Source organism: Cyprinus carpio, chromosome B13 (assembly GCF_018340385.1).
Source record: "Cyprinus carpio isolate SPL01 chromosome B13, ASM1834038v1, whole genome shotgun sequence".
Taxonomy (NCBI): Eukaryota; Metazoa; Chordata; class Actinopteri; order Cypriniformes; family Cyprinidae; genus Cyprinus; species Cyprinus carpio.
The window spans coordinates 29856065-29879401 of record NC_056609.1 but is presented as its reverse complement, the minus strand read 5'-3'; the positions used below and the strand labels follow the sequence as shown (position 1 = coordinate 29879401).

Here is a 23337-nt window from a genome sequence, read left to right as displayed (position 1 = left end):
TATGATGATTTGCTGCTCAAGAAACATTTCTGATTATTATCAATGTTGAAAACAGTTGTGCTGCACAATATTTTTGCAGAAACTGTGATATAATTTATTTTTCAGGATTCACAGATGAACAGAAAGTTCAAAAGAACAGCATTTATTTGAAAATGGAAATCTTTTGCAACATTTTAAATAATAAATGTGCTTACGGTCACTTTTGATCAATTTAATGCATGCTTGATAAATAAAATGTGTTTAAAAAAAACAGAAGTGTATATCACATGATATCAGTTGAGAAGGATTCAAACAGCTGGATTTTGGCAGAAAAAAAAAAAAACATATCTGAACCACTTCAGTGTAATAACTAAAGACAAAAAAATCATAGTGCAACTTATTATGGGAACTGACTTTACACATCCACTAAAAATCACCTAATCACTAGCTGAATAAATACAATGACATTCAGACGCTGTATTTCTTTTCTAACAGCGAGAGAACATGTTTTTTTAATGCACAACTTGATCTGAAATGCAAAACGTGAATCCTACAACTCGTTTTAAACAAACCTCACAGCCGAGGACATTTGCATGAACCAGAAAAGACAGAAGGACAGTAAGATGAGAGAGAGATGACAGCTGCTACAGACTCCAACATTTATCAATCTCACAGCATCTGAGTCAGAGACTGAGCGATCGGAGCGTTTCTCCGGTGCTGTGACAGGACACATTATATTAACGCTGGCTCATTGGTGAAATCCTCCTGAGGAGTCTGGTCTGATTGTGTGTCAGCAGGCCTGCGCTGAGCTGTCACAGCGACCGGTGCGGGCCGACTTTGACGGATTGCTGCGTTATGGAAAAATTGCAGGAAAATCAATGCATGTTAATATGAGCCGAGTGCCATAACTAAGCCAGAAGCCGCCGCCTGCTGCCCGTCGGGACCCTCATGTTTGATTAGTCATTGTCGGGAAAAGGCCAATATATTTTTAAGCCTGACAGTTAATTTGCACCTCTGTAGAAAATAATTTTTCAATCAGTTTTACTTTTTTTTTTTTTTTTTTTTTGCCAGTCTGCAATTGTGTTTTCCATTAAAGTGTATGGTGTGTGTGTGTGTGTGTGTGTGTGTGTGTGTGTGTGTGTGTGCATTTGTCAGTCTGCTAATGTGCATGTGTTTATATGTGTGTGTGTAAATGCATTAATGGATTAAATTAGGACTTATTTTATCCGAACACAATAACCAAAGCAATTTATTGCACACAAACAAACCGACATTAACAGCCAGAGCTGAACACGATAAACATGATGAAATTATTAGCAGCTATTTAACATACGGCTCTAATGTCCATCATCAGAATATGAACGTGGTGATTCATATTTAGGACAGAATCAAGTCAAAACCCCATCATGCTGCATATGTGCATTTCTGAATGAGGTCAAATTACTCTGATCCTTTTTATAATCTTTGAGCATGTATGGGATTTGCAATAATTCCTCAAAACATTCATATATGTCAAGATAAACTGTCTTCTCCTCGTATTTGCATTTTAACTGCCCAACACAAGAACTGAAAGGTGAAAGTGTGACTAGCGTTTAATAGAGTTTAAGAAATAAGCAGATTTTAGTTCTTAAGTATATGTGAGCTTTGTTTCCCATACAAACACTTTAGTCACAATTTAGCTGTTGTTTAGGTATTCCTATTTGGTTGCTAGGGTGTTGCTAATACAGTTGTCATGGCAACACACATGTAGGTTTTCTGATGTGTCTAATGAACGCAGTTAAGTCACAATTCTCCAGTGGTTGCTAGGGTGTTGCTGTGCAGTTGTCTCAGCAACATGCCTGCTGTTGCTATTTGGTTGCTAGGGTGTTGCTATGCAGTTGTCACAGCAGCAAGCCTGATTGTTTTCTGATGTGTCTAATGAACGCAGTTAAGTCACAATTCTCCAGTGGTTGCTAGGGTGTTGCTGTGCAGTTGATAGGGTATTAAGCAATTGTCATAGCAACACTTCTGACGGTTTTCTGATGTGGCTGATAAATACAATCTAGTCACAATGTTCAAGTGGTTGCTAGGGTGTTGCAATGCGGTTGCTAGGGTGTTGCTATTTGGTTGCTAGGGTGTTGCTATGCAGTTGTCACAGCAACAAGACTGATGGTTTTCGGATGTGACTGATGAACAATCTAGTCACAATGATCCAGTGGTTGCTAGGGTGTTGCTATGTGGTTGCTAGGGTGTTGCTATGCAGTTGCTAAGGTGTTGCTATGCAGCTGTCACAGCAACAAAACTGATGGTTTTTCAATGTGATTGATGAACATAATCTAGTCACAATGTTCAAGTGGTTGCTAGGGTGTTGCTATGCGGTTGCTAGGGGGTTGCTTTGCAGTTGCAAAGGTGTTGCTATGCTGTTGTCACAGCAACAAGCCTGATGGTTTTTGGATGTGACTGATGAACATAATCTAGTCACAATGCTCCAGTGGTTGCTAGGGTGTTGCTATGTGGTTGCTAGGGTGTTGCTATGCAGTTGCTAAGGTGTTGCTATGCAGTTGTCACAGCAACAAAATGATGGTTTTCCGATGTGATTGATGAAACCTACTCTAGTCACTGGTTGCCATGGTATCCAGGGTTTTTCCATTCTTTTGCTATGCTATTTGCTATTGCAGTTGTCACAGCAGCAAGCCTGATTGTTTTCTGATGTGTCTGATGAACGCAATCAAGTCACAATTCTCCAGTGGTTGCTAGGGTGTTGCTATGCAGTTGATAGGGTTTAAGCAATTGTCATAGCAACACACTTCTGACGGTTTTCTGATGTGGCTGATAAATACAATCTAGTCACAATGTTCAAGTGGTTGCTAGGGGGGTTGCAAATGCGGTTGCTAGGGTGTTGCTATGGTTGCTAGGGTTGCTATGCAGTTGTCACAGCAACAAGACTGATGGTTTTTGGATGTGACTGATGAACAATCTAGTCACAATGATCCAGTGGTTGCTAGGGGGTTGCTATGTGGTTGCTAGGGTGTTGCTATGCAGTTGCTAAGGTGTTGCTATGCAGTTGTCACAGCAACAAAACTGATGGTTTTCGGATGTGACTGATGAACATAATCTAGTCACAATGTTCCAGTGGTTGCTAGGGTGTTGCTATGCGGTTGCTAGGGGGTTGCTATGCAGTTGCAAAGGTGTTGCTATGCAGTTGTCACAGCAACAAACCTGATGGTTTTTGGATGTGACTGATGAACATAATCTAGTCACAATGCTCCAGTGGTTGCAAGGGTGTTGCCACGTGGTTGCTAGGGTATTGCTATGCAGTTGTCCAAGCAACAAGCCTGATTGTTTTCTGATGTGTCTGATGAACGCAATCATGTATCACACTCATTTAATACCAATGCAATTCCTGATTTAAAAATTGCATTTTAATTGGGGGAGCAAACACAATCCTGAATTAAAATAAGCAGAATTCAAATGAACTGAAATTCAAAGACATTCATGCGACTGTCATTTTGAACTAGAAAAGCAAAACAATCTTTGAATGTTGGCTTGTCTGAAAGTTTCAAAAGCCTTAAAGTTTGAAGTTTCCAGGCCTCACAGATCATACACAGATCTATTTATATTTCCAATTCAACTTCCTGTAAGCGGTAGCCAATTCAATTCAATTCACACCCATGAATGGAAAGAGTGCCAGTTCTTCAGTTCCCAATTTGGTCCAAAACTAACACACACACACACACACACACACACACACCTGCCAGTGTTTTGAGCTCTAGAGAAGCATTTGCTTTAGTCGCAAAATGCAGACAAAATTAAGACAAAATGCCTTAATTATGATCTTTTTCTTACGCATGAAGAAAAGAGCATCTGAAGCAACATATATCATCAAAAGATTCACAAAGCATTTACATATGAATCATAATTGCAGAAAAAAAAAAATCATCAACTCACTGTTTATTCATGTGAACAGCGGCCAGAAACCATAGAGTAACTCATAGAGACAAGTCATCAACATCAACATCTGGGCCCGTATTCTTAAAGATTCTAAGAAACCTCTCGGAGAGCTCCTAATTTAGCATTTCTAACTAGGAGTCTAAGCTTAAAACTGATTAAGGACCAATCTGAGAGCACCTCTGAGCGAGGAAAAGACAAAAACCTGTATCTAAGTGAGGAGGCGGGGCTGACCCCATTGCTAGCTATGATCCCGTCTTTTGAAGACTTTGAAGAAGGTCAGTAGGGTCTATTATAAACCTAATGCATCACTATTCTTCTCCCTCTTCATGTTTCGTCAATTTTCTCTACTGTTAAAGAAGCCTCTTAAAAGCCCTTGCCTGTACTTTAAAGGTTAAGATGCTTTCCTTTAATTTTAAGAGAAAACACCCACATTTCTAAGAATTTTCTTATAATTTTGTTACTAGGAGCAACTCTTAGCACTACGATTGAATACATGAATACACGTGTGTGTGTGTGTGTGTGTGTGTGTGTGTGTGTGTGTGTGTGTGTGTGTGTGTGTGGGCGTGCACGTGCGTGTGATGTGTGAGTGTGTGTGTGTGTGTGTGGTGAGTGTGAGTGTGAGTGTGTGTGAGTGTGTGAGTGTGTGTGTGAGTGTGTGTGTGAGTGTGTGTGTGAGTGTGTGTGAGAGAGAGCGGGAGAGTGTGAGTGTGTGAGTGGAGTGTGTGTGGTGTGTGTGTTGTGTGTGTGTGTGTGTGTGAGTGAGTGTGAGTGTGTGCGTGAGTGTCTGTGTGAGTGAGTGTGTTTTGTGTGTGCGTGAGTGTCTGTGTGAGTGAGTGTGTGTGTGTGTGTTGGTGTGTGAGTGAGTGTGTGAGTGAATAGCGTGAGTGGTGAGTGTGTGCGTGAGTGTCTGTGTGTGAGTGTGTGTGTGTGTGTGGTTGTGTGTGTGTGAGTGAGTATGTGAGAGTGTGCGTGTGAGTGAGTGTGTGTGTCTGAGCGTGAGTGAGTGTGTGTGTATGTGTGTGGTGTAACGAGCGTGTGTGTGTGTGAGTGAGTGTGTGTGTGTGAGTGTGTGTGTGTGAGCGAAATGTGAGAGAGTGTGTGTGTGTGTGTGTGTGTGTGAGTGTGTGAGTGTGAGTGTGAGTGGGGTGTTTGTGGTGGGGGGTCTGTAGTGTGTGAGTGTGTGTGTGAGTGTCAAATTAATTTACGAGCGTGTGTATGAGTGTTGGTGAGTGTCTGTGTTTGAGTGATGTGTTGTGTGTGTGGTGTGTTTTGTGTTTTTTTGGTGTGTGAGTGAGTGTGTGTGTGTGTTGTTGTGAGGTTTAACATGTGTGTTGTGATTGAAAGAGTGTGTGGAGTGTGACTTTGTGCGTGAAAAATAAAATGGTGTGTGTGTGTGTGTGTGTATTGATTGCAGAGTGTGTGAGTGTGTGTGTGAGTGTGTGTGTGTGTGAGTGTGTGTGTGTTTCTCGCTCCAGTCTGGCGAATCGTCTCAGGTCTTACCGTAGCTTTGTCGTACAGCACGTGATTGTCCAGCAGTTTTCCTCGCTCCAGTCTGGCGAATCGTCTCAGGTCTCTTCCAAACAGCTGGAGAAAGAACAGAAAACTGAGTTCAAATATTTCACTATCTAAGAATGCCATGGCTTTACCATGTTCTTTGCACATTAACATGGTAATATCATGCATTTAATGGCAAAAAAAAATTGTTCAACAAACTGGAATTTTTTTGTTCACAGATCAACATATTAGAATGAAGATCATGTGACTCTGAAGACTGGAGTAATGATGCTGAAAATACAGCTGCTGCATCACAGAAATAAAGGTTAGATTCACATCCGAAAAATTTAGGAGTTTTTATTATACATGTAAACATTATAAAAATTATATTTTTTATTTTTAAAAATATAAAAACTGCTTTTATTTAATAATAATAATTCAAAATGCATAACTACAATAATAATATGCTAATTTGTATTTTTTAATTAAAAATTTAATATATTCATAAAAATTGTTTTATAACATTTCTTTAATCAGTTTTTTAATATGTTTAAAATTAGAACTTTTACATATGTGTGTGTATTTATGTGTGTGTGTGTGTGTGTGTGTAAAACCCATTCCATTTATTAGAACTTTTACATATGTGTGTGTATTTATGTGTGTGTGTGTGTGTGTGTGTGTGTGTGTATACATTTATTGTTACACATTTAAAAATATAAAATAAAACCCCAAATGTGATCTTTTTAATATCTCAGACATTACTGTAAACTGCAATGAGATTAAATGCAGCACATGAATGTTGATATTGATCCAGGATCCTGTGCTATTTGTGTAAATCACATTGTGCATTTTAATATCGGACTGTCTGATCAGTTACAGATAATATTACCAGAGCGCAGTGAGTTCCCGCTCGTACACAAATAGAATAATCCAAAGAATAAAGCCATTAAACTGTAAAGCATCTGCAATATTATAGAGTTTGTTATTTCTTGTTTATATATTTCCCTTGAGCAAATAAAGCAGTTAAATGAGATTTAAAGTGACCTGAACACACTAGCGTGCACTGATGCTGTTGTTTATGGCATTAAGCATCATGAATCTCTTTAGAGACTCTTATCGTGGCCAGCAGACCTTTTTAAACGCTCGTCCATTAAGCTCTTCAAACATACAGTGCTTTTAATGTTTTGTGTCATTATCTAAAGCTCCTCTAGGTCACGGCTGCTCGGGCTGGAAATAAACGCCACTACTGGATGCCATGAAGAGAGAACGCATTAATGAATAAATGCATGAATTCATTTTAAAGTACTCGCAACTTCTAATGAGATGCACATAATGGTATGATTTATTAATTATGATAAGCTTCAGAAACGGACTTCCCCCTGTTCTCCGTCTTGGTCGTCCTCGAGCGGCTGCGGCGATCCGCGGGTGCGCAAGGCATCATGGGATAGTGAGGCCCAGGAGGCGGTGAGTGCATGGGAGAATGTGATTACAGCTGATGGGTCGAGCTCGGCGTGGAGCGGACGGCCTGCAGACGCGACGCAGGGGACGTGAGGTCAGGGGTCGTCTATAAACAGCTCGAGTCAAACTCTATCTGTCTCTGACGCCCCTAAAGACTTTCCTCTGTGCTTATGGGACAGAAACACAATGGATGGAGTCTACTGTGGAGTCTGTCGAATACTGTATGCACACTATTTAGGCCTACATTTAAGATTTATATGAAGAAATTCACACACTGTAAAAAAGGATATGATTAATAAGTAAAGGAAACATAATTTCCATTACTTAAAAACAACAAACTAAAAAAACATATACCAAAACTTTAACTCAACAAATAAATTCGGGTAAACATAATTTTCCATTTATTTAATCTCATCAATTATTATTATTCTTATATCAAATTTGTTTTTTAATTCATGTGTTTGTTTTCTGTTTTTTTCTTTTCTTTTTTTTTTTACATATTTGAATATTTAACTTTTAATTAAAAATAAAATTATTATTATTATTATTGCAGAGAGAGAAATATTTAAACTATTTATTTAGAATTTTTAAATACAAATTATTCACATAACTGTATAAATAAATATCTAACTTTTAATTAAAATAAATTATTATTATTATTATTATTATTATTATTTCTTAGTTACAAATATTTTTTAAGTTAATACATAATTTTTTAATAAAAAAATATGAATTTAAATGAACATTATCATTATTGCTTTTCAGTAGTTACTATTAAGTGTACAAATGTAGTAATATTTTCATGCAAACTAATTAACCAACTAACTGTATACTATATATAATTTTATACTACTGTAAATATAGTAATTGGTATACATTTACGAAATTATGGTTAATTGATATAAAATTTGTTTACAGTAATAATGACTTTTAAAGATAATTAGTTTTTAGTTTTTTTTATTGATTTTTTTTATTTATTTGTATTTTATTTTATTTTTTTTTTTTTGATTTTATTTTTTGATTTTACTATATTTTATTTTATTTTATTTTATTTTATTTTATTTTATTTTATTTTCACATTTATTTAATTATTTATTTTATTTTATTATTTTATTTTATTTGTGCAGACCTGACAAATATGCATCACATATGTGTACTCCAAATGCATGGACATTTGAAATGCAATCCAAATATATAAATCTTCAATTTATGCCTAAATATTTTTTTCTGAGCATGTGAAAGACGTGTCAGGGTTGTGCTTGATTTTGGGGTGATCAAGTCCTGGAACTGACTAGTGTTGTGCAGATATCTGTGCTCGTACCGTGGATCCTGTCCATCCCAGCAGAGCGTAGGCGAACCGCTCCAGCGGCGGAGCCACCAGATCCACACGCACGGCTCTCCAGTCCCTTCCTGCTCTCGCATCCGTCTCCTGCTCGCGCTTCAGCTTTATGATCAGGAAACACTTGCTGAAATGATCCATGGCCTCAAAGCAGTGAGTCGGCAGCTGCCGCAGGTCAAAGGTCGACTCCTGGAAGTCCGAGTACAGCAGGATGTTCTGAGCAAAAGAGAGAGAATATAAAAACATATACATTTTATACTCATTTGTTTTGTTTTCACAATAAAAACTCACTTCAATACGCTGAAACCGCTCTAATTGACCAAAACTCATCACTTAAGCCAAAAACTCCAAACTAATCAAAAACAAAACAATTCAAGTCATGGTTAAAACACATGAATGAATCTTCCTAAGAACTCACTTAAAAATGAATCTTCCTAAGAACTCACTTCAATATCTGACTTATCTATTAAATATCTATTCAAGGAGAGAACTATTTAGTTTGTAAATGCATTCCTGGGATGCAACGCTGAATTTAAATAAAATCAGGAGAGAACTATTTAGTTTGTAAATGCATTCCTGGGATGCAACGCTGAATTTAAATAAAATCGAACCTGTCAGAATTACCATTAGATTTCACATGAATAAATAAGACAAAAATCCACAAATAAAATACTTCTTACAGTCTTTTCCTGCATTTATTTTCCAGGCAAAACATAAATATTTGTCTGCATAATTATGCAATTTGTCTTTGTTTTCCTCTCATACTCCGTGTTAACCAAATGGAAATGAAAAACCAATGCATTTTGTAGTTTGCGGTTCCACTGGAACACAGGCCCACACCGATGAAGCCTGATGTCATTAAAGAGCGCCGTCGCTTTAAATAAAGAGAGTGCAATGAATGAAGGCCAAGAAATGGACGCAGTCTAATTAATATTTTAATTATTATATTTTATTTTAGTATCATTGACAGTTGACAGGTGTTATGTTTTTATAATTTACTGTTTTATTATTAGTTTTTTTATTTATTATTTAAATGTTGTAATTATCAATATTCTGAATGAGTATTATTTTATTATTAGTTTTTATTTATATTTTAGTTTTATTTATATATTCTAATTATTTAATTTGTATAAATTTAAATTTTTATTTTAATTTTAGTTCAAGTTTTAGCAAAGTTGTCGCTTCCCATTCATGCATTTATTTTTTCATTTATTTATTTAATGTCTATATATTCTATACCAACAGCTACTAAATAAAAACTAGATGTGCTGCTTTGGTAACTAACTGAAATGCTAAAATTACTAAAACTGACAAGCTCCATAAAAAAAAAAAAAAATAAAAAAAAAAACACAAAAAAAACTAAAACCTAAACTAAAATTAAATGAAAAATTAATTAATTAATAAGCAACAATCAAAAAAGCACACAAATTACTAAAACCTAAACTAAAATTAAATGAAAACACAAAATATAAAAATAAACCAAGTTTAAAAAAATATTAATGAGAACTATAATAGAATATAAACACTAAAATAAGAACGAAAAAAGGGTAGAGTAAATGAAGAAAGCTAGACAGACAGAAAGACAGAGAAAAAATAAAGCTAATGAGCAAGTGAAGAGAGTTTGTATAAGAGCCTACAAACAAATAAAAATATCAAGCAACAAACAAGGACAGGAGTCGAGGCCTGAGAATTGATTTCCGCCGGCTGCGAGCCGCTCTGATTATCCAGCGCCTGACGGGGGCAGAACTAAGACGATTTACATTACAAATTGTCAGTTTAATTGCAGCACCCTTAATAACGGTCGCTCTACTGTATCCCTCTCACAGGCCATAAATCTGCAGCGCTCGTCTTCAAGAGCAATCACTGCCAGAGGCTTCCAGCTCTCCATCCATTACACTCACAGACCAGTCCTGTGTGAAAATCACCTCAACACCTGCTGTACGCTTCTCTGTGAAAAACACTCTGATACTGAGACACAATCACTCAGATACTATCACGTTTAACCTAGATGCTTTTCTTAAAAACACACAGCTTAGTCAACAGTATTTCATTTTTGTGAAGGAACCACAGTTGAATTGAATTAAATACTGTATATAGATCTAAAATTAAAATGAAAAAAAAAACATTTTGAACAATTAATGTTTTTTTAATGTCTTCTGCTCACCAAGGCTGCATTTATTTGATCAAAAATGAAGTAAAAAAAAATGAAATATTATTGCAATTAAAAATTACTATTTTCTTTGTGAATAAATAGTAAAATGTAATTTATTTCTGTGATCAAAGCTGAATTTTCAACATCATTACTCCAGTCTTGAGTGTCATATGATCTTCAAAAATCATTCTATGAGGCTGATTTTAAATTTAAAACCGTTTTTGAAATTCAGTCAAAGTTTCCACAAAAATATTAAAAAGCAAAATGCTGATAATAAAAATAACCATTATTAATAACTTTGCACCAATAATTATTTAAATCAGCAAATTAGAATGATTTCTGAAGATCATGTGACAATGAAGACTGGAGTAATGATGCTGAAAATACAGCTGCACATCACAGAAATAAATTACAGTTTACAATATATTAACATAGGGAAAAGCAATTTTAAATTGTAAAAATATTTCAAAATTTTTACTGTATTTTTGATCAAATACATGCAGCTTTTGTGAGCAGAGGAGACTTTTTTCAGAAACAAAATTTTTTAAATATTCTAAACTCTTGACCACTAGTGTATTAAAACAAGGATAAATATTTCATTTATTTATCTGCATATTATATGACCATTAAATGACATCAGAGAATCTGGGAATTTGTTATTTAATTATTGAAATATTAATTATTTCAAGTAAATATTTTACATCAAACAGTTTCAGCTGAGAAAAAAAAATTAATAAATTGCAGAAATTAGACAAAAAATGCAAGTGTCTGCAAATAATTCAGAGTATAAATTCTACGATTCCACAATCACAGAATCCTGTATAGAGCTATAAAATGAATGTGAAGGGCAGCTCAGATCATTTGATCATGACTTTTGTAGACATTTTAGGTATCAAATCTGAGCACAGTTTGAGATGCTGTTGAGATCTCTTTGAGGTCTAAAGAAACAACTAATACTACATAAACGAGCTGCACCGTGTGAATCCAAAGCACAGGAAAGATGAAGTTTAACAGAATGAATTTAGATGCTAACACTTACAAATGCATTCACACCGACAGCGATTTACACCTATAAAGTTTTGCATTTTACATTTATGCATTTAAAAGACACTTTTCCATTTAGATTTGCATTTATGCATTCATTAGACACTTTTAATCCCAAGCGACTATAGAGAAGTGCAAGCATTTCGTCACAGAGCCAACACTATTTATCGTGTACAATGCCTTTTATAGACTCTTACTGTACATACAGACACAGGCTCACACCGCACACAGATGAGTCTCAGGATTTGTGAAGGTTAAGACACAATTCCCTGGTCTTGCAGCTGTAAAAACAACCGTTTTCACTCACAATCACAGGGAACATTTCACTTCCCGACAGAGATAAAGTTACAGCGGTGCTTTGCATCACACTACAAGCCGTTATTTCATCAGTAAACATCTCAGCACTCATCAATGCATTGCATTCATCTGATTAAAATGAATTAGGAGCTATTACTTGCTAATATAGATCAGCCTTTAGTAGTCAGTGCAGTCCATACAACAGAACTCAATGCAATCAGTTCTGCAAAACACATATAAAAATAGACCAAAAAAAAAAAATAAAACAAAGCAGAAAATTTAGTCATCCTCAGGCCATCCAAGATTAGGATGAGTTTGTTTCTTCATCAGATTTAGAGAAATGTAGCATTGCATCACTTGCTCACCAACGGATCCTCTGCAGTGAATGGGTGCCGTCATAATGAGTCGAATTTTAGTTAAAAACGTCTTTTGTTTCAGCTTTTGTCTTCTCCAGATGTTAACTGATGGACTGGAGTGCTGTGGATTATTGTGATGTTTTTTATCAGTGTCACATTAGAGGGTTTCAAATATGGTTTCATGTTGACTCAGAGATAAAAATCTAGATTTTATTAAAAATAATCCATGCTAAGATGAAAGCTACAAGATCAGCGGTATTTTTAAAATCAAAACAGCCACACGCACACATAACCAGCGCAACCAGGCGTGCATGTTTTTGCAAACGCTATCTGATGCTTCAGCATTTTTATGCATTTGATGTTTTTTCTTTCCCTTTTGAATCCAGGACAAACAGCTGACACAGAGGACGACAGTAAGTGTCACCATGACGACGGTGGATGTAATGTCACATTGGCAGCGAGCAGGAGTCGGTAACTTCAAACCCGCTGCCCCGAGAGCAAAGATTAGCTTGTGTTTGCACAGCACGTTTGAGCCGCGCCGCCTTTGATTCACCAGCTTCTGCTGCAACTGTTGAACATGATTGCTGAAATTGCTGTGTAGCGGTAGATCACAGCATGCATAGTGCGCATAATTCTTCGAGGAAATTATACATGACTGCCTTCACGTCTGCACGCTATTTGAAAAATGCATTTGACAGGAGAGAAGAAATGCATTGGAATGCAACTATTTAAGGCCAGAAATAATCAAGTATGCAAATGCTTAGTTACCACTGTACATGATGCAAAATTTGAAACATAAAATAATGCAAGTACAAAAAATTAAACACATAAATTATAATATAGAATTAAAATAATTAAAATTATCTCATATAATTTATTAACAAGCATAAAAATAATTATACATTTTTAATATAATAATAATAGCTGATGCATTTATCATGATATTGAATTAAGTTACAAAAAGTTCTGTCCTCTTAATAACAAGTTTAATAACTTTTTTCTTATAACAAAAAGAACTCTAGATTTAAATATAATAAAAATACACCATAAAACACAATAAAATGGAGAAAAAAATGAAGTAAACAAAAGTTTCTACTATAAAAATATTTCATCTATTAGGAACGATTTTCAACATGTTTAAAAAATAAAAAAAAAACCATAAAAATAAATAAAGAAAAATTAAAAATAATAAAAAATAATTGTGTGAAATTAATTTTAACTGAAATAAAATATAAGTATTCGCATTTCTCATTTTAATTTAGTTTACTTAGATGCACTAAAATAAATAAAACAAATAAAAATGTATAAAAACTCTACACACACACACACACACACACACATATACTGTATATATACACCTGTATATATATATATATATATATATATATATATCTATATATATATATATATATATATATATATATATATAAAGCTTCTATAAATGACAAAGGCACATAATAAAATTACTAAAACAAAAATGAAGAATATATAAAAATGAAAATAAATTCAAAATATTAAAAAAATATATATAAGTCCAAATATTTTATGATACTAAACTAACACTGCCATGGTTTAGGCTGGCATAAGTCCAGATTTAAATGTGAAATTGTTTAAGTGTAAACAAAAGTTTCAAACAGAAACGATAATAAAGAATCTGAACATTTTCAAGCAATACCTAGGGAATATTTTAGTCCAGATTAAAAGATATGAAAATAAATAGTCTTTAAGTATTAAGTATTTGTTGGTGTGATAAACAACAGTGAATATTAATGTGTTTATATGAGTATTTTAGGGGACGAGTGGTTCTCAGTTCCCTGTAAAGAACTGAGTTCAGTGATTTACACAGAATGAAATAAAACTGGTGGGTCTGTGTTGGCTTGTCTGACAGTTGAAGACCCAGGGCTAAAGGTTCGATCAGCAGGGGATGAGGAATCACTGACCCAACACTTCTGCCAATTGATTGAGGTGTCGGACCCCTCCAGCAACCCAACAACAGACACCATAGTCCCAAACGAAACAAAAACAAAACAATATATTAAAATTCACTTTATAATCGACCCTGACAACCAGCGGCTGTTTTAATGTTAACCACAGGGGTCAGAAGAAATATATAAATCCACAGCTCTACCGCCGCGACCCGCTGGATCATCTGAGACTGACCTTCTCGAGCAGCCAAAAAACCTGATAAATAAAAAATGATGCATGTGTCTTTTCACAAGGACATTTCTTATCCTTTCAGATGTATTTTACTGCTTGCTCTCTCCGCAGGCCGGATGAATAAAACACCATGATGTGATGCCACGAGCCTCAAGGGAAGACATCTAGCATGACAAGGTTACTCAACTTAAAATCGACCTTCTTTACCGCCACTTAATCACCAGCTGTCTCTCCCCCCCTGGAGGCACGGAGGATGAACACGGGATATTTATTCTCAGCGGTTTCTCTTGCACAACCCAGAAAACTTGAGATCTGAGTTAAGTTTCTTTTTAGTGTCAACTTGGTTCCAGGATCTAAAATCACCATTCAAAAGTTTGAGGTTGGTTAGATTTAAGTCTCTTTTGCTCTCCAAGGCTTCATTTATTTGATAAAAAAAAAAACAATAAAATTGTGAAATATTATTACAATTTAAAACAGCTGTTTTCTGTGTGAATATATGTTTAAATGTAATTTATTCCTGTGATCAAAGCTGAATTTTCAGCACCATTACTCCAGTCTTCAGTGTCACATGATCTTCAGAAATCATTCTAATATGATGATTTGCTGCTCAAGAAACATTTCTGATTATTATCAATGTTGAAAACAGTTGTGCTGCACAATATTTTTGTAGAAACAATTTGATTTTCAGAATTCACAGATGAATAGAAAGTTCAAAAGAACAGCATTTATTTGAAATAGAAATCTTTTGTAAAATTATAAATATCTTTACTGGCAAATGCTAAAAAAGTATTTATTCCTTTAAAAATAAATAAATAAATAAATAAATCTTACTGACCCCAAATGTTTGAATGGTCTTGAATGGGCCGAGCATATCCACAAACTCATAGAAAATTACCAAAACAATCCAAGGTTTTTATTTAGCACAGTGGCGAGATTAACAAATAACCAGACGCCACCTGATCTAAATATTCCCTCACAGTTTAATAGTAATGACTTTATGAATTTCTTCACTGATAAAATAGATAACATCAGAACATTTAGATTCTACAGCGTCTAATACTTTAGTTTTATCCATCACACCCAAAGATAAACTGCAGTGCTTTACAACTATAGGACAGGAAGAGCTAAATAAACTTATCACTGCATATAAACCAACAACATGTTTATTAGATCCTGTACCCACTGAAACAGTTGTCACACCTGTAGCAGAAGAACCGCTTCTGAATATTATTAACAAATCGTTATCTTTAGGTCACATCCCAAAACCATTCAAGCTGGAGGTTATTAAGCCTCTTATTAAGAAACCACAACTAGATCCTAGTGAACTGGCAAATTACAGACCCATTTCAAATCTCCCATTTATGTCTAAAATTTTAGAAAAGTTGTGTCTGCTCAGTTGTGCTCCTTCTGGCAAAAAATTATCTCTGTGAAAAATTTCAGTCAGGTTTCAGGCCCCATCATAGCACAGAAACTGCACTTGTTAAAAATACAAATGACTTGGTTCTTGCGTCAGACCAAGGCTGCATCTCATTGCTAGTTTTACTTTGATCTTAGTGCTGCGTTCAACACCATAGATCACAACATACTCATAGATAGATTACAAAACTATACAGGTATCCAAGGGCAGGCTTTAAGATGGTTTAGATCTACCTGTCCGCTGACTCGCTAACAACACTTTGTTTGTTTAAACGAGGAGTCATCTCATTTATCACCAGTAAAATATGGAGTGCCACAAGATCTGTCCCTAGGTCCTCTGCTATTTTCAATATACATGTTGCCCCTTGGTAATATCATTAGAAAATAGGGGATTAGTTTTCCACTGTTATGGCTGATGATACTCAACTATATATCTCAACGGACCAGATGAAACTTCTAAAATTATCTAAACTAACAGAGTGTGTTAAAAATCTAAAAGATTGGATGACCAATAATTTTCTCCTATTAAATTCAGATAAGACAGAGATCATTACTTATCGGAACGCCCAAAACACAGACCACAGAATCTTTTGGATTACAAATCTGCAACTAGACGGAATGTTACTGTTACTTCCTCTACAGTTTCAAAAATCTGGGTGTTATATTAGACAGCAAACTGTCTTTTGAAACATCATATTTCCCATGTTACAAAAAACAGCATTCCTTCCATCTTAGAAACGTTGCAAAGCTACGAACAGTTACCTGTTTCTGATGCAGAAAAGCTAGTTCATGCATTCATGACCTCGAGACTGGACTATTGTAATGCACTGCTAGGTGGTTGTCCTGCATCCCTAAAAAATGTAGCAGCTAGAGTCCTTACCAGGTCGCAAGAAAATATGATCATATTACCCCAATACTTACAGTCTCTGCACTGGCTACCTATTAATTTCCATATCAGTTACAAAATATTATTACTTACCTATACGGCCCTTAATGGTTTTAGCTCCTGCGTACCTAACTAGTCTTCTACCCACGCTACAACCCATCATGCTCCCTAAGGTCACAAAACTCTGGACTTTTGGTAGTACATACGATAGCAAAGTCCACTAAAGGAGGTAGAGCTTTTTCACATTTGGCTTCCAAACTCTGGAATAGCCTTCCTGATAATGTTCGGGGTTCAGACATCTCTTTCGCCAAGAATTCATATAATGCATCTCATAATCTTGTACTGCAGTTATATCTGATCAAATGCACATTATTATTCCTTAGCTTGAGTTGAACAAATCATTTTTGCTTGGTTGGAACTGCAGCTACACTAATTATGTCTCTATTTGTTTCTCTGTTTCTGCCAGTAACTAGGATTCACACAAGCTCCAGTCTGGATCCAGAACACCTGAGAAGAGATGATTCCAAACCCACAGAGGACCTCAGATGATGCCAACCCTGAAACAACATACAGAACTACCAAATTTTGCTATAAGATTGATTGCAACATCTAATTATTGCTGTTAATAGTGTTCATCATCTGTTGGATTAAGTCTTTAATTGATTTTTCCATACATTTCTGCCATATGTACATTAACTGACATTGTATCGTGGAAAGCGCTATACAAATAAACTTGAATTGAATTTAACTGGAATTTTACATTTATCAATTAGTTATTCATTGGTTTTGGATGAATCTTAGCTGAAATATAAATCTTATGAGAATAAAGAGTTTAGAATTTACAATAAGTGTGTCTCTGTGTGTGTGTGTGTGTGTGTGTGTGTGTGTGTTGTGTCAATTGAGCTAAAGTCTCTCTCCAAGACAGTAATGATATAAAATGGAAAGCACATGGACAATTGAGCTAAAGTCTCTTTCTGCTCTCAATTCAGTTGTATTACTGTCTATCTAAAAGAAACTAATCAGCTAAAAAAAATCATCATTTGTGATGTTTGTTTCCCTCGAGCTCAGATCTGAATGCAGGTGTGATCAGTGTGAATGTTTTTAACACACAAGCTAATAACAATGTATAAGGACGGAGAGCAAGCAATACAAAGCGAAAGAGGAAGGAGTGCAGGAGCTGGGTTATTTTTAATCTCTGAAATGACAGAGAGGCCGACAGGCAACCCATCATCGGTCCCGTAGCCTCCCACTCACTCGCCGCATGAACTCCTCCAGGCTTCCAGGTGGCAACAACACGTGTTTCATCGCTCTTGTTCGCTCGTAGCGGCTCCATCTATCTTTGCTTAGTATTCACATTCTCATATTCATCTCTCTGCTCCATCTGCAGGAGAAATGCCTTCTCATGTCCAGATGTCTTATCTACTGACCTCTGCACTCAACCAGCTCTTTATCAGTGAGTCTCAAATCAGCACCTAACACCATGTCTACATTACATGCACACAGCAATTCATGATGTGTCAAAGCTGGATTATAATTACAATCAAAAAAATACAAATAAAATGAAAAGACCAAACAAGATATAAAATAAAAAAAACGTGGCTGAATATCAGCATGGCTGTGATTTGGATGTAGTTTATAACAAAAAAACAAACAATACACAGTCCAAATATGATATTGCGTTTATACAACAATTCGACGACACAAGTTTGTAAGTAAAAAAGAAACAATGCAGTGTCTTAAAAAGCCCTCTTTTTTGTGCAGAACTACTTCATTCCACCAAGGATTCAAATCTAAAGTTGACAGTTTAACAGCTGAGCCCCAGTCTTTGTTACTATTTTGAAAATGTCCCTTTAGAACTAGTAACGTTGACTTGTTTATTGTATTACTGTATTAAAAGCTGTATAATATGCAGAGTAGAGTATTATGAGAGAGAGATGGACCCAGCGAAGTGTGATTACCAGCATTCATTTTCAGTTTAACCTCATATTCACAATAAAACATGAGTTTGAATGTCTGCTGAGGAAAGCGATATCTTTGTCGTATTATCCTTTCATCTGTTAAGGGTAATTTCCAATGACAGCACAGCTCAATTTGTTTTACAAGCTACTGTTAAAAGTAAAAATAACTTCCTTGTTTACAACCCCATTTCAGTCTCTTTCAATATAAAAGTATTTTCTGCTGGCTCGTAAAACAGTCTCTTGTAGCCACCTAATGGCGGAACAATGAAACAAAAATCCCCATCACGAACACACACACACCTTTTACCAATACTAAATACAACTATTATTTATATAAATTATTATTTATTGAATAATAATACTTAATAAACAAATGCACACACACACACTTAAATAAAAATCTCTTAACTTCTTAAATTAATTTCATTTAATTTGCTTCAACTTAATCACCAATTGAACCCTAAATTGAATGAACAAAATCAAAATCAGCATTTATTTTACTAAAACTAAACAGATACTGAGAGCAAAAACAGGCTGTTTTCTGTGGCCTTAAACACTATAAACTACCAGTGAACAAAAGATCAGCTCAGCAAAGTAAACTGTGATTCACTTTTTCATTAAATCTGTCTCCAGCTAGTGTCTTGAAGTCCATCATCACTTCATCACTCTGTTTCACAGAAACACTTTACACTTCCACACTACTGTGACATTCAAATCCCTTCTGTCATATCCGAGCACACATAGAAATAACAAAGCAGTATACTTTTGTTCTTTTATCCATGTGTTAGTGATTTTTGTGTGCATCTGCTTTTTACATTGACTATCACTCTATACGGACTAATAGAATCACATACAACGATAATTACTCAAATATTAGAATATATACTGATGAATTGAACATTCACTTCAATGGTCTGAGAGACTGGAGGCTTTCAAATGATTTTCTGTTGAACTGTCACCAACTGAACTGCAGCTCAAACTATTTCAAATATAGTGAATTAAGCTACAAACTCCATTATAATGCACAATTTTTCCATTTAACATATATTTTGAGCTGCAGCTCATTAATGGAGTGTTTCACTAGTTAGCAGTAAACCTTCACCTGAATATGTTCCTAGATTTGTGTTGGATGTTATCTTTGGAATGGAAATAAGGAGATTTTAATTGTAAAAATCATACTTTTTTTGCTTATTTCAGTTAATGTCATAAAAGTAGTGAGCTAAGCCATTAGTAGTACTGACAGTGTCATATAAACATGACTGAAGACAAGAAAAGAGGAACAGACACAACTGATTCAATTGAGTGAGTCATTTACGCTCCACTGGAACCACTCCAACTGATTCAAACTCGATGATCATTTAGTTCAAGCGATTCACTAGCAAAACCAGATCAACAAAGCCATTCATTTTTTTAATTTTGTCATTGCATGTGTTGATTTTAAAAAGCTTTGAACTCTGTAAACCTTTGTGTCACAAAATGATTCACGGTTTCGAAGAGCTACAAGTGAGTTGCGAATCATTTGATTCAGATTGGGACTTCAGAGCGGGTTCGCAAATCATGATTCAGATCGGTACTTCGAAGCATGGATTGCAAATCATTTGATTCAGATCGGGACTATATAACTAGCCTATTATTAAACCATTAAGGCAGTACAATTATAAAAACAAAACGAAGAAAAAAGAAAGAGAGTATAGCCTACACAAATACAAATCCCTTAAAAAAAAAAAATCATGGTTATATAAGTGTAATAACAACGTTATATATATATTATATGTAATAACAACGTTATATATATAAATAAAACCACTTTAATACAAAAAAAAAATAAAAAAAAATTATATATATCAGTAAAACCACTGTTATATTTTGCCAGGTTAATACAAAAAAGAAAGAAAAAAGTAATAAATCCACAACTTTAAGAGGACTCATATGAATATAGAGATGTGGTTTTTATTAGATTAGGATAAACAGAGCTTTGGCTAGTTATACTCATCTAAAACATTTTAAATAAAATAGAGAAGTTTAGAGCCAGTATGTGAAATTTAGCTTGCAAGAAACACAATCAAGTTAGATTTTCCTATATACTCTTAGTCAAACAATTCAAAGAAAACATGTAAAACGGAAAGAAAAGAGACTTACAAAAGTGTTTAAAACATATTTGCACAGTTCAGTTGAATAACAAAAAAAAAAAAAACAACACTTAACCCACTTTATGTTGTTAAACTGAATGTACAAAGCAAACTGTTGCTGAAATATCCACAAAATAAAAAACCACACTGAAATAAGAGCGTCTGATTCATCAGATGCACGTGAATGTTGTGTTTGTTACTATAGCAACAGTAGAGATTTCTGTCAGAATCATCATCTGCCCGATTCATTTTTTAATATTAAAATAAAGTGATGTACTGTACGTGATTAAACACCCAGCACTCTGATTCAGCTGTAATGCTGTGTAATTACTGTCTAATAAAAATTCTAAAACTATATCTATACAAAAATAATTAAGATGACAACAAAATCTATATAAAAAGACTATAAAAAACACAAAAATATTCAATACATTCAAATACTCAAAAGCCAAACATCCTAAGACAACCCTAAAAATCATACATCCAATATCATCTGAAAAATAATACATACAAAAATGTATTTAAAAATACTAAAATGTATTTAAAATATAATGAAATAAGTGTAACACAAATTGTTTTACACCCAGCAATTGTACTTCTAGTATACTAAACTGGTATACTTAAAGGTAGCTAAATTGGAACAACTAATTTTGTGCTTAATGCACTTTAATTGTGTGGAAGTAGTGCTGAAGTGTATTTGATTGTGCTAAAATGGAATTACTGCAAGTACACTTCAGGTACACTTTATATACTGTATCTTGCGTTTAAAGACCTTTATTATTTAAAGATAGTACAATCCTCATCAATAGTGACATTAAAACACATTTTAAGCTTAATATTAAGAAATGTGCATTGTGCACAGGTAGTAGTCCAAATAAAGTTTAATTATAATTTGTATTTTAGTAAGTCTTGAGCGATATGTCAGTAAATATATTAAAGGGGTTATGTCACCCAAAAATGAAAATTCTGTAATTAATAACTCACCCACATGTCGTTCTAGCACGTGTGTGTGTACACATATGTGTGTGTGTGTGTGTGTATATATATATATTATATACTCATATATATATATATATATATATAACTCACTCATATATATATATATATATATATATATATAATATATAAACATAACACACACACACACACACACACACACACTATAAATACAATAAACTATAAAAATAAAAACAACTAAATACAAAATATTTAATTCAAATAAAGTTACTAATACATAGTATATGTAAATAGATATATAGTACATAAAATAAATAAATATTATATATACAATATATTTAATATATAATAAAACAAACACAGAAAAAAAATATTTATTTTTATATATATTTATTTTTTATTTGTGAAACATTCACCATCAAGGTTTTCCAAGCAAACTATAGAAGACCAATAATTAAATACTATTAAATTCTTAAACTATTAAAATAAAATAACTTTAAAATTTAAATTAAAAAAGTTACTAACACACCTATAAAATAAATAAATAAATAAATAAATATTATAAATATACAAATATATAATAAAACAAACAAATAAAAAATTAAAAATTTGTTTTTAGGTCTATAAAACAAACATTCACCATCAAGGTTGTCACTTGTCATTGCAAATTAAATGACAAGAGAATTACAAGAAAATAACTACTAAAACTACTAAATACTATAAACAACTAAAAAGACTTGCAATGAAAGTATACATATATATATATATATATATATATATATATATATATATATATATACACTTTCATTGTAAATCTTTGTAAAAGATTCACCTTCAAGGTTTCCCAAGCATAACTTGAAAAAAATTAATCATTCCTAAAAAGTCATTTTCTGAAGCGAAACACAAGGTCATTCATTTCATGCACTGAGAAACTAAAACAACAGGACATAAAACACTGGACCATGTATACTAATATGACTGATGCCTACAAAGTCACATCCCTCTCCAACCTGGGTCAGTCTGACCACCTCTCTTTGTTTCTGCTCCCCAAGTATAACCCGGTCTTCAAACGCACATTACTCCACTCTTCAGCATCAATTCCAACACACAGACTGGAGAGAGTTTGCTGCCCAGCCCACCACAAACTCTCAGATAGACATTGACACTTACACCAACTCTGTCCTGGAGCACAACAACAGGTGTGTGGGCAGAGTAACCACACACAAAAATATAAAAAATTTCCCCAATCAGAAACCCTGGATGTTTACTCCACTCTGCGTAAGGTGAATGCACGGAAGGCAGCTGGCCCTGATGGAATACCTGGTTGTGTGCTTAAAGCATATGCAGAGCAGCTGGCTAAGGTCTTCACAGACATTTTCAATCTGTCCCTGACTCAGGCAACTGTCCCAACTAGTTTCAAAACCTCCATCATCGTGCCAGTACCGAAGCACTCCACTGCCTCGGCCCTTAATGACTTCCGTCCTGTCGCACTCACCCCCATCATTGCCAAGTGCTTTGAGAGGTTGGCTGTATCCCATCTAAAACCCTGTCTCTCTGCTAGACCCATACCAGTTTGTCTATCTCCGCAATAGGTCAACAGAGGACGTCATCTCTACGGGACTTCACTCTGCCCTCACCCACCTGGACAGTCAAAATACACATGTGAGAATGTGTTCATTCATTTCAGTTCTGCATTTAACACTGTAATCCCCTCCGAGCTCAGCCGGCTTGGAATCAGCACATCCCTCTTCAACTGGACTCTGGATTTTCTGACTAGCAGACCCC

General features: G+C 34.6%; 1 protein-coding gene across 1 annotated transcript in view; it reads right to left on the bottom strand.

The window, feature by feature from the left end:
* The window catches only part of LOC109062343 (DNA nucleotidylexotransferase-like), a 121798-nt gene that overhangs the window by 41124 nt on the left and 57337 nt on the right, over positions 1–23337 (bottom strand). Inside the window, exons 9-10 of the mRNA XM_042736142.1 lie at positions 8183–8416; positions 5410–5493 (exon numbers count right to left, since the gene is read on the bottom strand). Of these exons, the coding sequence (XP_042592076.1) occupies positions 5410–5493; positions 8183–8416 (318 nt within the window). The remainder of the gene's footprint in view (positions 1–5409; positions 5494–8182; positions 8417–23337) is intronic.